At 41.7% G+C, this 15,501-nt stretch overlaps 1 protein-coding gene across 2 annotated transcripts in view; it reads left to right on the forward strand.

Moving 5' to 3' along the window:
* The window catches only part of LOC126298600 (sodium channel protein Nach-like), a 162,591-nt gene extending 151,134 nt beyond the window's left edge, over positions 1-11,457 (forward strand). For both annotated transcript variants that reach the window (XM_049990000.1, XM_049989999.1), the window contains exons 10-11: positions 2,253-2,347; positions 10,757-11,457. In XM_049990000.1, the coding sequence (XP_049845957.1) occupies positions 2,253-2,347; positions 10,757-11,118 (457 nt within the window). In that variant the 3' untranslated portion in view covers positions 11,119-11,457. The remainder of the gene's footprint in view (positions 1-2,252; positions 2,348-10,756) is intronic.
* Positions 11,458-15,501: the final 4,044 nt, after the last annotated feature.

Below are 15,501 nucleotides of genomic sequence, written 5' to 3' on the forward strand. Positions count from 1 at the left end.
GACTTCTAATCAAGCTGCGGAGCTATGGGGTATCGTCTCAGTTGTGCGACTGGATTCGTGATTTCCTGTCAGGAAGGTCGCAGTTCGTAGTAATAGACGGCAAATCATCGAGTAAAACTGAAGTGATATCAGGTGTTCCCCAGGGAAGCGTCCTGGGACCTCTACTGTTCCTGATCTATATAAATGACCTGGGTGACAATCTGAGCAGTTCTCTTAGACTGTTCGCGGATGATGCTGTAATTTACCGTCTAGTAAGGTCATCCGAAGACCAGTATCAGCTGCAAAGCGATTTAGAAAAGATTGCTGTATGGTGTGTCAGGTGGCAGTTGACGCTAAATAACGAAAAGTGTGAGATGATCCACATGAGTTCCAAAAGAAATCCGTTCGAATTCGATTACTCAATAAATGGTACAATTCTCAAGGCTGTCAATTCAACTAAGTACCTGGGTGTTAAAATTACGAACAACTTCAGTTGGAAGGACCACATAGATAATATTGTCGGGAAGGCGAGCCAAAGGTTGCGTTTCATTGGCAGGATACTTAGAAGATGCAAGAAGTCCACTAAAGAGACAGCTTACACTACACTCGTTCGTCCTTTGTTAGAATATTGCTGCGCGGTGTGGGATCCTTACCAGGTGGGATTGACGAGGGACATCGAGAGGGTGCAAAGAGGGGCAGCTCGTTTTGTATTATCGCGTTATAGGGGAGAGAGTGTGGCAGATATGATACACGAGTTGGGATGGAAGTCATTACAGCATAGACGTTTTTCGTCGCGGCGAGACCTTTTTACGAAATTTCAGTCACCAACTTTCTCTTCCGAATGCGAAAATATTTTGTTGAGCCCAACCTACATAGGTAGGAATGATCATCAAAATAAAATAAGAGATATCAGAGCTCGAACAGAAAGGTTTAGGTGTTCGTTTTTCCCGCTCGCTGTTCGGAAGTGGAATAGTAGAGAGATAGTATGATTGTGGTTCGATGAACCCTCTGCCAAGCACTTAAATGTGAATTGCAGAGTAGTCATGTAGATGTAGATGTAGATGTATAATTCCAATGACGTAGCAGAAGTAACTATTCTTGCCACACAATCCTCACCGCAGTTCTCTTTAAATCAAAGTGACTTACTCCTTCCCCACCCTAAGCAGACCTGTTGTACCAACACACTGAATTATTCAGAATGTCAAACCAAAACTCATTAAGAATTTCCTCCTTCAGTTAAGCATTTCATAGTGGAGAGTGGCATTAGTTTACACGTCGCTAGAATAATTTCTTAAATCTAAATTTTAAATGCATATTTTCTCCATAATTTCATCTCAAACCTCCAGACTATTGCATTTTTGTCATTCAGAACTGCTAATCAGAAGCCAAGAGACAACTGAGTTTGAAAAACTATGATGTCTTTGGTCTAACTTAATTTCATCCATGAGTTGTCATGTTGCTTCCTTGACTGTATAACTTTCTTAAAATAAAAAAACAAACAACCTTTCTTTACAAATTGTGATCTTTATTTCAATCACGAAGCAGTTTCGAGCCCTGGGTGATCATCTTCAGTTGCTTCATCAGTCAACATCTTGTTTCAGTTTTAGCTTAATTCTGGTCCTGTTATGATTACGTAAATATGTTACAAAGTGGTACATTGTGAAATCAAGTTCTATGATACTACAACATTGAAAAAATGGTTGCTATTTCCAGTAGTGGTTACATGTAAGTAACCAATACCAGTACAGCATTAGTAATATATGTCTACAAATAATTCAACTTATCTTGTGCTTCAAAACTGCGTAACCACTACTGGGACCAGTGAGTAATTTTTCAATGTCGTCTTAGTTTCGTAAAACACGTATTCATGGTGTGCCACTTTGTAACATACTTATTTTATCTTAAGAAGCCCGGTATTAACCTAAAATTGGAAACTGATGCAGAATGATCAAGCACCTGGAGATGAACCCACAGGCCTCGAAATGCGTCCTGTACAGAAAAAAACAACGATTTGTGACTGAAGTCTGTTTTTCTTTATTTGTGAGTAATGATACAATATTTATGAAACCTTTGAGATAATTTGCGTAAATGAAAACAAATTCCCACCAGAGGTAAGAGGTCAAAATGATTTTAAGGTATACTGTATAAGTATGATATAACCTTGAAGTTGCGTTTCACCATCTAACATCACTAATTATACAGCAGGACTAACATGTCAGATGGGTCAACCACAGTAATTATATAATTACGAACTTTTGTTTTCATTTTTGCAGTGGAGCTGCACCAGGGCATATAGACATAGGATTTGTGTCGTGGCCAATGGTGAGATATAAGAGGGAAGTGCTCTTCGGGTGGGTGGATCTTCTAGGTAAGTTTCTATGGTAGCAACATGTGAGATTATCTTAGTTGTGAACAGATATTGTTCTCCCACTATTATGTTTTTGAAATTTATGTAAAATAGTACTATGTATTCATTCTCTCATACTTCATATACTTAACACAGTTTCTTCTTCTTTTTATTATTGTTCACCCCGCCCTGCCATTCCCGGGATCATTTCGTACAGGTGCCGTGACGCACATTTAGACCAGCTGCTAACTAAATTTCTTTTGAACTGTTTCAGTGCCAGAATGACAATACTTCTGCACCTAATGTTTACTCTTCTCTCTTTTTTATCAGAAGAATTATGGCATTGTTAATACCTTCTTGCACATGGTTACTTTTCCTCGAGACGTTTGGAAATATTTTCAACAGTAGACAGCACAAATCATGTTGTTTGCGTTCTAAGTTTATTTTGTACATTAATACAGGGAGGCTAGGAGAGGCCATTCGAAATATGTCCATAACAAGTACGTATATCGAGATTCGGTTTCGCTAAGTTTCAATGCACAAAATGGAGAATTTCCTAAGGTAACCTAGCTATTTTCAGCGGTCATAGTTGCCGGATTATGACATCGACTTTTTTAAATTTAAAACGATCTTTTCTTCGTACTTGGAAACAGCCTTCGAAGATTATTGAGTACGTAACATATGTGGAACTTGATCAAACAATCAACAAGATAACAGGGCCAAAAAACAAATGTCCTGCCTTCAAATGAAGTGACCGCATAAACGCCTGCCCTACTGCACAAAATGTGAGCAAATAGGTAACTCAGGTACGGTCCTGTTTTTATAAATATGATTGTCATATCAAGTTCTCAAAAGTGGATCGTACTGACCTTGAGTCCCACCAATAAAACACCACAATTGCGAGTCTTGAAAAGTCCTCACCGCATCACTTCACGGTTTTTTTAAAGTTGAGTCAGATAAGTATATTCGATTCCTGAAATTCATGGGCCGGCCGCGGTGGTCTCGCGGTTAGGCGCTCAGTCCGGGACCGCGCGACTGCTACGGTCGCAGGTTCAAATCCTGCCTCGGGCGTGGATGTGTCTGATATCCTTAGGTTAGTTAGGTTTAAGTAGTTCTAAGTTCTAGGGGACTGATGACCACAGAGCCATTTGAACCATTTGAAAGTCATGGCTGTCGATGGACTGAAATCTGGGAAAGATGAAATATGTTGAAATTTAATAGTCGCCGATCACTCCTTTGACGAATTCGACTCGTAAATCCTAGCTGACTTCAAGGGGCATGTGGGTTCTGTGTTACCGTTACTAAAAATGTTAGCTGCGTTTCTCTAACCAGTTTCCGTTCCTTTCCCTTGCGTGTTTTATTCTTCACAAGTCCAGTTTTTTTTTTATTTTGAGATGTTTGTAAATAGAGGTTACAAGGGTTTGATATGGTCAGGATACCTTCCAGCATGCAATCTTACTGCTACACTAACAGTACAGCGATATTGTAGACAGAATAAAACAATTTTCACTTTTGGGCTGTCGTATACGTTGTGCAAGCCTAAATAGCTTCACAAACAGGTTTCCCTATCACTACAACAGCAGAGCAATGATTGAGAGTCTACAAGCGTACTGATAAACACACCAACTGTACACTTCATGCAAACAGAGGAAGTCACACGCATGCGCAGGACGGGAAATGCACGGAAGGTGAAGAGGTATTGCAGTGCAGTGTATGATCAAAGAGGATAGAGGCGGCACTGTTGACGGCTTTATTTTACAAGCATACCAATGTAAAATATTCTTTTTGGTCATAAATAATAGCTTCACTGTTAAGAAGACGTTCAAGATCTTGAGAATAATAGCAGACACAACTGCATATTACAAGTAATACAGTTCATCGCTTGACATGATACTACGGATCTTTCACGATCACAATTTCCATGCACAAAACACGTGTAGATAAAGCTCCACCTTACGATTCGTTTTCAGTGCCTGCATATGTTTCATTTCAAGTGGCAATGTCAGCTGATTCACTTTCATCTTCACTTGCGGGATTAGTATTTCTTCCGTCATTATGACTATCACTTTACGAGTCTCTACCACTTCCCAAAAAATGGCTCTGAGCACTATGGGTCTCAACTGCTGTGGTCATTAGTCCCCTACAACTTATAACTACTTAAACCTAACTAACCTAAGGACATCACACACATCCATGCCCGAGGCAGGATTCGAACCTGCGACCGTAGCAGTCGCACGGTTCCGGACTGCGCGCCTAGAACCGCGAGACCACCGCGGCCTACCACTTCCCATTTTCTTGGTCATCTCCAGCGCTTGGCCCAGTAAACCTTCACTTGAAATATACTACCATTTTATTTACGAGCTGACAGTATTTCTGTTGTGGTTGGCAGGAGAGCCAACCCGTATAACTAAAGGAGGCCCAAATGCACGCGTTTTAGCTCACGCAGGTTGACGTGAGGTCTGGAACATGGGAATTGGAATTGAGAAAAACGGACGTAGCTGGTGGAATACTGAACTTTAATCCATTAATGACGAACGTCGCTCTTGACACTACATGATTTACAATATCAATAGGAACTGATCATGGCGCCTTGCTAGGTCGTAGCAAATGACGTAGCTGAAGCCTATGCTAACTATCGTCTCGGCAAATGAGAGCGTAGAAGTCAGTGAACCATCGCTAGCAAAATCGGCTGTGCAACTGGGACGAGTGCTAGGAAGTCTCTCTAGACCTGCCGTGTGGCGGCACTCTGTCTGCAATCACTGATAGTGGCGACACGCGGTTCCGGCGTATACTACCGGACCGCGGCCGATTTAAAGGCTACTACCTAGCAAGTGTGGTGTCTGGCTGTGACACCACAATTTCTTCTGGTCTTCTTTTGCTATGAGGAAGAAACTTGTTTATCTATAAGTGTTAGTAAAGTATCCATTCTGAACGTCATAATTACGTTCAGAAACGTTCTTCTTGGCTCTTGCCCATATCAGCTCTATATGATTCAGTTCTGGGTGGTATGGAGGAAGTCTTGACACAGTATGCCCATTCTCGGCTAAAATACCGTCTATTTTATATGTGATGTAGCCTGGTTTATTCATTTTGATGAGTGAATACTACTGGGGCCTCAGCATATTCTTGTGGAAAGGAGTTTTCATTGATGTAACCACGAGATCACTTCTCCCCTTGTGGAGTTGGATTTTGGAGCACGAGGTAGTTGCTAATTGTGGTAAGCGGCGTTATTTGTAACGAGGACAGCATAAGGTAATAGATTAGGTATTAATCTTTCCCTGAGCCGCTTTTCACAATTTGAGAAGACCATGTTGTGATAAACCCCACTTTTCTGGCCATATTAAAACCTTTCGTAAGCATTCGGCACAAAACCGTCCTCCTCGTCAGCATGAGTGGTGATAATTCTGCTTCATTTCGAAACAGGTTCCAACATATCTTTCCGTGAATTGTCACGTCATCCATACCCTGGTGTGTGACAAGTCTTAATATGTGTTTCATCCATATAGACAACTGGGCGGCATTCGCGTATGTACTGTAAGATACTTTTAAGTAGGCAATTCCTTTTGCCCTGATATTAATTTGTTCCTGGAGAACTTATTGGTCATCTTCTTCCACCACAATCCTAGAGTGCGAAGTATTTTACGAAGTGTGTTCGCATGTCACTTAAAATTTGTTAAACTCTGTAACTTTTTATGAATTTCCTCTAAATTGTGTCTTCTTTTATATGTAACGTGACTTGCTCATTAAAATCGTCTAAACTGGCCTTCCAAGATATTCTGTGCCTTTCCTTATGAGGTGTTGAAAATACAGAGGATTCACGTGACTGCAGTCTTTCCAGTTCTCTCTTAATACGCCGAACGAAAGTAAACGATACACCAGTTACTTCGGCCACTCATTTCACCGTAGCAGAGTTTCAGTGGAACACCTACTACAGCTTCTTTCTGCGTAAAGTGGTAGACATTTGCAGCCACGTCACGTGAGTGACTGTGAAGAACTTTGCCCATTAACTTGCTTTGTTCTGGTCGTATCTTCAGCTTTGAAAGTGTTCTTCCTCTACTCGTTAGTGGAGCGTCCCGCCTGACTCTATGACAACACGTCCGGCACTGCCGATCGACTGAACGGGGCTACTGCGCATCTTGTTTGCGGTGTTCACGACTGTTTGGATCAACTGTACTTGACTTGGATATTTACGCATATTAGGCAGCGAGCGAGGTGGCACAGTCGTTAACTCAATGGACTCTCACACGGGAGTACGACGGTTCAAATCCGCGTCCGGTCATGCTGATTTAGATTTCCCGTGACTTTTCTAAATCGCTTCAGAAAATTCCGGAATTATTCCTTTTAAAGGGCACGACCGACTACCTTCCTCATCCTTCCTTTATCCGATGGGACCGATGACCTCACTCTTTGGTTCTAGGCGCTACAGTCTGAAACCGCGCGACCGCTACGGTCACAGGTTCGAATCCTGCCTCGGGCATAGGTGTGTGTGATGTCCTTAGGTTATTTAGGTTTAAGTAGTTCTACGTTCTAGGGGACTGATGACCTCAGATGTTTAGTCCCATAGTGCTCAGAGTTATTTTGAACCAACCAACCAATCTTACTTTCGGTACAACAGGGCAGACATTTGCCGGACTTCTTCTCGTGACGGTGATACTGTGGTTTACGACACTGTTGTGGTCGTCAGTCCGAGGACTGATCAGATACAGCTCTCCACACTATGCTGTTTCACGCAAGCCTTTTCATCTGCGCATAATTCACCCACTTGAATCAGCTTACTGCACTTAACCCTTGGTCACCCTCCACTGTTTTTACTTCCTACACTCATTCCTATTACCAAAGTCACGATTCTTTGAACCTCAGCATGTGTACTGTCAACCACTCATGCCTTTTAGTCAAGTTGTGCCACAAACTTTTTCTCATCCTGTTTTGATTCAGCACTTCCTTATTAGTTATTCCATCTACGCACCAAATCATCATCATTATTGTGTAGCATCACATTTCAAAATATTCTGTTCCCTACTGAGTGAAATGTTAGTAGTCCACTTTTCGCTTTCGTACAAGGCTACCTTCCAGATTAACACCTTTGGAAAGGTCTTAGTAACACTAACATTTTTATTGGACGTTAACATATTTCCATTATATTCACACCTGTCAGCAACTGCCTTCTTTGGAATAGGAATTATTACATTCTTCATTATGTCTGAGGTTATTTTTCCTGTTTCATGTATCTTGCAGGAGGATTAGTTTTTGTCATGGTTGGCCTTCACAAGGGTCTCACTCATTCTGAAAGAATGTCATTGACTCCAGGAGCCTTTTCTTCACATAGGCTTTTCACTGTTCTGTCAGAGTCATCAGGAAGTATGTCTCCCATATCATCGTCGTCTACCTACGCTTCTTTCTATTTAACATAGTAATTATCTTGAAGTTCTTTTCCCTTCCACAAACCTTCTATATATTCCTTCCACCCTTCAACCTCGCCTTCTTTTCTTACTGCTGACTGGCCACCTTAGTTCTTAATATTTATCTGGCTGTTCCTCTGTTCTCCAGATGTATCATCCTCAGCACACATACGTCACTAGATGCGGATATGGAGAGGTATATGGTCAGCACACCACTCTCCTGGCCGTTTTGTCAGTTTACGATTCCGGAGCCGCTACTTGGTAATCAAGTGGCTCCTCAGTTTGCGTCACAAGGGCTGAGTATACGGTGCTTGCCATCAGCGCTCGGCAGACCGGATAGTTACCCATCCTAGTACTAGCCCAGCCCTACAGCGCTGAACTTTGGTGATCTGACGGGGACAGGTGTTCCCACTGCGGCAAGGCCGTTGGCTCTAGTCATTCCTCCGTCACCATTTTGCACTCTCTCTCGATCGCATGTTTTAGACATCTGTATGACCTTTTATCTTTTTATGAATTTATATATTTGCTCCTTTTCTTAGTTAATTTAAATTCTCGTGTTATCCAACCGGGCTTTGTCTCTATGCCTGCTTCATAGTTTGCTGACTTCATATTTTCGTCTCTCACACCCATTCACTTTCTATTATATTCCTTCCCACAGCTTCAGTTGCTCATTGTCTAATGTTCCATTCAAAACCCTCATCCATTCCAGGTTCTTTCAATTTATTCAGATCACATTTCCTTAAACTCCTATCTTTCTTGCAATTTGTTCATTTCCAACCTGTAGTTCATAACGAAGAAATATGCTTAGTGTTCGTAAATGTGCCTTTTGTTCTAATGGCTCTGAGCACTATGAGACTTAACGTCTGAGGTCATCAGTCCCTAGAACTTGGAAACACTTATACCTAACTAAACTAAGGACATCACTCACATCCATCCCTGAGGCAGGATTCGAACCTGCACCCGCAGTAGCAGCACGGTTACGGACTGAAGCGCCTAGAACCGCTCGGTCACAACGGCCGGCGTGCCTTTTGTATCTATCTTGGCTAAAACAATATAGAGAATGGACAAAAATGTGGAAACAACAGAACACTAGACATTACGTAGCCTAATAAGGTGTAGGAAAAACGCCGTCATGCAAAAGAGTTTCCAGCCGTCTCGGACCGGATAAACACAGGTCCTGTATGGTTTTCATACTATGCTTCCTGAAAAATAGTGCAAAGTTCAGGTAAAAAATACTCCACAAAAACGCAATAATATTAAGATCTACCGACTATGGTTGCTTGTGGAGATGCGACACTTCATCGTCGTGCACATAAAACCAGTCCTGGACAATGCGAGCTGTGTGAACAGGGGTCCTATCATTTTGTAAGATACCATGAGCTTTGGGGAACAAACACTGTACCATGAGATAGACCTGATCAGCCAAAATGGTCACATAATCCTTGGCAGTAAAGCAACATTTCAGAGTAATTATTGGGCCCATGGAATACTACAGTACAGCTGCCCAAATCATCAATGCCATATTTCACATTTTGGAACCTAAAGTCGACCAGAAGGTGGAAACAGTGTGAAGCAAGACTCATCCTACCAAATGACGTTCTTCCATTGCCCCATAGTCCAGGTTTTATGGGATCGGCACCACGTTTTCATCTTACTGTCAATTGCATCACTGATGAGCAGACTTCGAATTCTAGTTCGCCCTGCAGTTCCCTGCTTATGGAGCTCCCTTGGTGTTTTTTTAGTACTTACAGGGTTCGCGAGTGCGACATTCAGTTCTACAGAGACTTTTGAAACTGTCGTCCCCAGTATTTTTTATCACAATCCTCCGTCACAATCACTCAACACGCACATTCGTCTCCGTTGTGGTTCAGTGAATTATGTTTTCTCGCTTGCCCTGCATCTGGTACACATCTTCGACACGGCGCCTCTTGAAACACCAAATACTTGGGCTACGTGACGTTGTCTGCTAAAAAGTGAAATCCGCACCTCAATATATTAACTCGTTGTTGATGTATTTGTCGTGCGTTGTCTTAACTGCCTCATCCTTTATGTCCATACACATACAGTATTGTATATAAACAAAATGAACAAAAACTGCAGTCAAATAAACCAATAATAACGAAAGAAATCATTGTGTTTTGGCTGCTAACCATCAATACAACTGAACAAATCTACAGCAAAGTACAGTCCAGAAAATGTGTGTTTCATTCTGAGACTACTTTCAACACTTCAGAAAGAAACGCGATTGAACAGAAATAACGCCAAATGCCCTTTCCTCTAGCATAATCAGGAAATACCTAAATTTTTCGTATACATTTCAGTACTAATATCAGTTTTGACACCGAGTGAGATGGCGCACTGCTAAGACATTCGGGAGAAAAGCGGTTCAAATCCCCTTCCGGCCATCCAGATTGAAATTTTCCGCTATTCCGCAGATAAATTAAGGAAACTGACCTTATGGCTCTGTCTAAAAGCGTACAACCCATTTCATTTCTAACCCGCTCCTATCTAAACTTATACTCCTTTTACTTAGACGCGACGACTAACGCTGATTTCCCTATCATATCAATTTTAATTGCTCCTCCAGGTGTTAAATTAAATTATATAATGAAAATCTAAGTAGTCTTGTCTTTTTTCCGTGTAGGAAAAACTCGGATAAAAAGTACAGAAAGTAAAGTTTAATTGGGAACTATATTAACTTGTCTCTATTTCTTAAGTTAATCTCTAATGTTAGAAATAGTTTGGCTCAAAACTGAATTTATGTTGTAAGTATCGCCTTTGCCACTGCTAGATCATACGCTCGAAGTCTAATCGTGATGTCTGATTTAGGCTTTTAGGTCCAGTAGTTGAAAATATGGGATAAACACTTTTCTTACCTGTAACACGAATGCATTATTCTAATAACAAAATCAGTTGCATAATGCCATATTTGTCACTAATTTTATTTTTTTATTGAGCTGTTTGCCACTAGTAAATAAGAAGTGGCACTTAATTCAATTATAAAAATTATGTAATGTTTCTCCAATTACAGTGTCGTTCGGAGGTATTGCCGGTCTGTTTCTGGGATTCAGTCTGCTTTCTGGAGTGGAGATGATCTACTATTTCACCATGAGAGCCTGCTGCATGGTACTACGGAATGAGAGTGAACTCTTGGAACTCCAGCGAGAGTATGAAAAGGAGAAGCACGCGGCGGTTGACCTCAGTCTTACGCCTTATTTCATGAAGACGAATCAAAATGGAACCAGCGGTATCACAAAAATATCTCCGGCGAACCAGACGTCTCAAACTGGAAGCACTGGCATCACAAAAGTTCCTCTGGCCAACCGCAGCTATCCGGACAAGGGAGCTCACGCTGTTCTGCAGAGGATTTATGTCATAGAATTCCTCCCTTAAACAGCATTTCTCACTCTATATAAAGTTATTTCATTTAGTTGTTTCGATGTAACAAGCGTTAAGCGTGAAGTCCTCTTCACAGGGATACATTTTGTATGAAAGTTTTAGTGCAGCTGAAATAGCAGGTCACTCATGGAGACATGATTTTAAGTTACCAAGTCTTTCCTCTGTATGTTACACTGCGGGTTGCAACAACAGTACTGATTTTCATAACACATTCTGCTGTGATAGAACGTCTGTGAAACTCTACTGCTCTTCAGGATATGACAAATATGCAGTCGACAGTTAATGGAATGAAAGAAAAAGTGTTCAGTAAGTAAATGAATATTTCCAGTTTAACACTTCATGTCCATTGGACGTTACGCTTCTTACTCTACTGAAAAGCCCATTTCTCAAAGTTGCCCACTTCATGGGTGAGAATCAGTGAGCCAGGTCTCTTTTTGTACATTGGAGAGCACTAGTTTTTCTTGAGGCAGAATCTTTGTCAATGATGTTCCGAATGAGTAAGAAATATTAATTACTCTTGACAGTTACGTGTCAGTTTTAAAATTTTTGTGTATTATCCAGTTCCAAAATTTGTTTAATTTTCAGCTGTAGAAGACCTAGAAGAGACAACGCTGTAATTTTTCTCACCTTCTGAAACGTAATGTTCAGTTGTTATTTCCGTAGACACTTCCTCACTTTCGTTGACTCGCATGTAATTAGCTGCAAAACTCATTGTGGCTTGTCCTCGGGTGTCTATCCTCCTTTTGCTAAATGTCACGTTCTTAGAGCTTTGCCTTCTGCTGATTATGATTATCCGAAAACAGATTTTCAGATAACTTGTTCGTCAATTCATTCATTAGTTTTCATTGATTTCTATGGACATTATTGTAACTATTGAAACTAAAGCATTGCATTACGTAAACCACTACCATAATATCATCAGAAAACATCAGATTAATTCCTAATGTTTATCGCAACAACTGAGCCCTTGTTGGACGATAATTGCATCTCTTGGACTTAAAGAGTTCCGACACTAACTTCATACTACTTACGTTCAACACAGTCAGCAACGTAGAACATACCACAGTGTCCAATTATACATAAGTCGGGCAGCACCCTCCTGACTGAGCATTCAACAACACGAATAAAACACTAGAGTTTTGATTAGGTAAGTAGGACTGTATCTACGTATGTAGATAAAAGAATTGTAAGATGAAGTAAATTGTCCCTCATAATAAAATACTCCAACATAAAATGTAAAATATTTGCACTGATGTACGCCGAGAATGTAAATATTGAGATCGGTATGACCAACAGAAGGGCCAACATTATAGTCTGCATAATGTAAAAACATTATAAATGCTTAAATTTGTCGATGAAAACTGTAATAGGGTTATACATAATAAAACAAGTCTGCAACGCCACAGAAAAAATGTAGTTACTGTGATCGCATTTCAATTTACAGATTTAAAAAATTATTTCTGTTTCACCAATTACCTATACTCGCAAATCTGAGACAGAATACAGGCAGTTCTTAGAACCCCATGAATGAGCGTGAAACATATACTTCACTCTTCGAGAAATCAAGTGTATGCACTGGTTTCTGATAATGTAGGATTACATTGATGCTAAGGTCATCAAAAAGACAAAATAGTGAAAGAAATTAGTAGTTTTGTATCCTATTCAACTTTATTTCAAGTCTGACATCTTAGCTGGAGGACGTAGACGCGCTGTAGAATTCCCACAACCCGAACGGAGCAAGCTCCTAAACTGTCATTTTATTCAACTCGTTCATAATCCAGTGAGCAGAGATGGAACTGGTGTCAGTGCGTTCGTAGAGACTTTTACACTTAGACTTTAATGTTATGTATTGAAACAAAGTTCATCCAGCTACATGAAAGGTTTACGAAAATGGATTGGAAAATTTTGGAAATTTGTGGTAAGTCCCCACGGGACCAAACTGCTGAGATCACCGGATCCTAGGCTTACACACTACTTAATCTAACTTAAACTCCCGCTAAGGACAACACACACACCCGTACCCGAGGGAGGACTCGAACCTCCGACGGGGATAGCTTCGCGAACCGTGGTAAGGCGCCACAGACAGCGCTTCTACCCTGCGCGGCTGAAAATGGATTGCCTATTGAAATTACCGAATTTCAGTATACTAGAAACATTACAGTTTGTTTTTGTGTAAACACAATATGCAAATTTAATCTTAAGAATAAGCCATTTTCAACCCACAATTTCATCAGATATTTATAATACAAAATAATTAGTTACGTGTTAACTCATTCACGTACTACTGTGTACTCTAATATTTTCCAGAACTTCTCTAGGACTAGCTGGTTGCCAGTATTTTGTTGCTCTTCTAGCACCATCCAGGAGCCATGTACAGGGTAATGCATTTTATACTGTCTAGAGGCAAAGTGCTATATAGAAACTTCTGCAAGTCGCCCAAGGCTAAAAATTGGCAATCTAATCCCTGAAATGTTCAGTAACCAATGTTTCCAAGTACTAATAGGTAACAAGATGAGTTCACAGATTGAGCTAAAGAATCTATCCAGGGTCCTCTGGGGCTCGGTTTGTACAATCGGTGACAGAATTCGCGAGACACCTAGCCTTATAGTCATTGTGAACTGCACGGCTCTACTGTCTACTACACAGAATAACATGCAAGGTGACAAAGTGCTACGAATACATTGTCTACAGACGTGAAGTCGAAAAACTATCGGAGCATTGTCAGACTATTTCAGATAATAAGTGGGACTACATTATTGCTGATCGATTTATCTGTTATGTTGATCCGTTTTGTTCAATAAACTAAGGAAAAACGCTACCTCTTGTGCAGTGTACTATTAAAAATGAATTACAACTTATCAAGATAACATGAAAAATTCTTTCATAATGAAATAAAGTATCCCAAACTGTCACGAATTAGCAGGATAATACACACTTCCGGCTTCAGAACGGTCTGTGTCTATATTGGGCACAAAGTCATATTACGGGAAGGACTCCAATGAAAGTATTCAAATGTGGCAGTAGGAGTAGATACATAATGAAATCCAGTTAACAAACCATCCAGTGCACGATTAAGTCTATACAACTGGACAGAAGCAGAAAAGCAGGCCTTAACAAGTGTGCAATTCTGCAGATTTTTACCTTCAGATCTGCAGAAGGAAGGGAGCTAGAAAACTGACGGAGGACAAGTTGATTTAATATTTCTTTACTGATCGACGATCTGTCTACTAGTGACTCTTCCACAGAAGAGGTAAAAATCTTGTCTCCAGCGAGATTAGAACCGAAAACTAACATCGACTTCTCCTTGAAGTTCGAACGCTCCATCGCTGAGCCTAGCATACAACTATAGCAGACAGTGATCACTTGTTGTCACAGTGATCGCTACGACCGAGAATTTGCAACGTAACTGACGAAGTAAGCAGTAGTTTTTGTTGGAGAGAGCTTTCTGAATTCAAAACCATGCATTTACTTCCTCTGTGTCATCTCTTATACACTCCTGGAAATTGAAATAAGAACACCGTGAATTCATTGTCCCAGGAAGGGGAAACTTTATGCTGGATGTAGTCCTGTGGAACGGCTTGCCGTGCCATTTCCACCTGGCACCTCAGTTGGACCAGCGTTCGTGCTGGACGTGCAGACCGCGTGAGACGACGCTTCATCCAGTCCCAAACATGCTCCATGGGGGACAGATCCGGAGATCTTGCTGGCCAGGGTAGTTGACTTACACCTTCTAGAGCACGTTGGGTGGCACGGGATACATGCGGACGTGCATTGTCCTGTTGGAACAGCAAGTTCCCTTGCCGGTCTAGGAATGGTAGAACGATGGGTTCGATGACGGTTTGGATGTACCGTGCACTATTCAGTGTCCCCTCGACGATCACCAGAGGTGTACGGCCAGTGTAGAAGATCGCTCCCCACACCATGATGCCGGGTGTTGGCCCTGTGTGCCTCGGTCGTATGCAGTCCTGATTGTGGCGCTCACCTGCACGGCGCCAAACACGCATACGACCATCATTGGCACCAAGGCAGAAGCGACTCTCATCGCTGAAGACGACACGTCTCCATTCGTCCCTCCATTCACGCCTGTCGCGACACCACTGGAGGCGGGCTGCACGATGTTGGGGCGTGAGCGGAAGACGGCCTAACGGTGTGCGGGACCGTAGCCCAGCTTCATGGAGACGGTTGCCAATGGTCCTCGCCGATACCCCAGGAGCAACAGTGTCCCTAATTTGCTGGGAAGTGGCGGTGCGGTCCCCTACGGCACTGCGTAGGATCCTACGGTCTTGGCGTGCATCCGTGCGTCGCTGCGGTCCGGTCCCAGGTCGACGGGCACGTGCACCTTCCGCCGACCCCTGGCGACAACATCGATGTACCATG

Source organism: Schistocerca gregaria, chromosome X (assembly GCF_023897955.1).
Source record: "Schistocerca gregaria isolate iqSchGreg1 chromosome X, iqSchGreg1.2, whole genome shotgun sequence".
Taxonomy (NCBI): domain Eukaryota; kingdom Metazoa; phylum Arthropoda; class Insecta; order Orthoptera; family Acrididae; genus Schistocerca; species Schistocerca gregaria.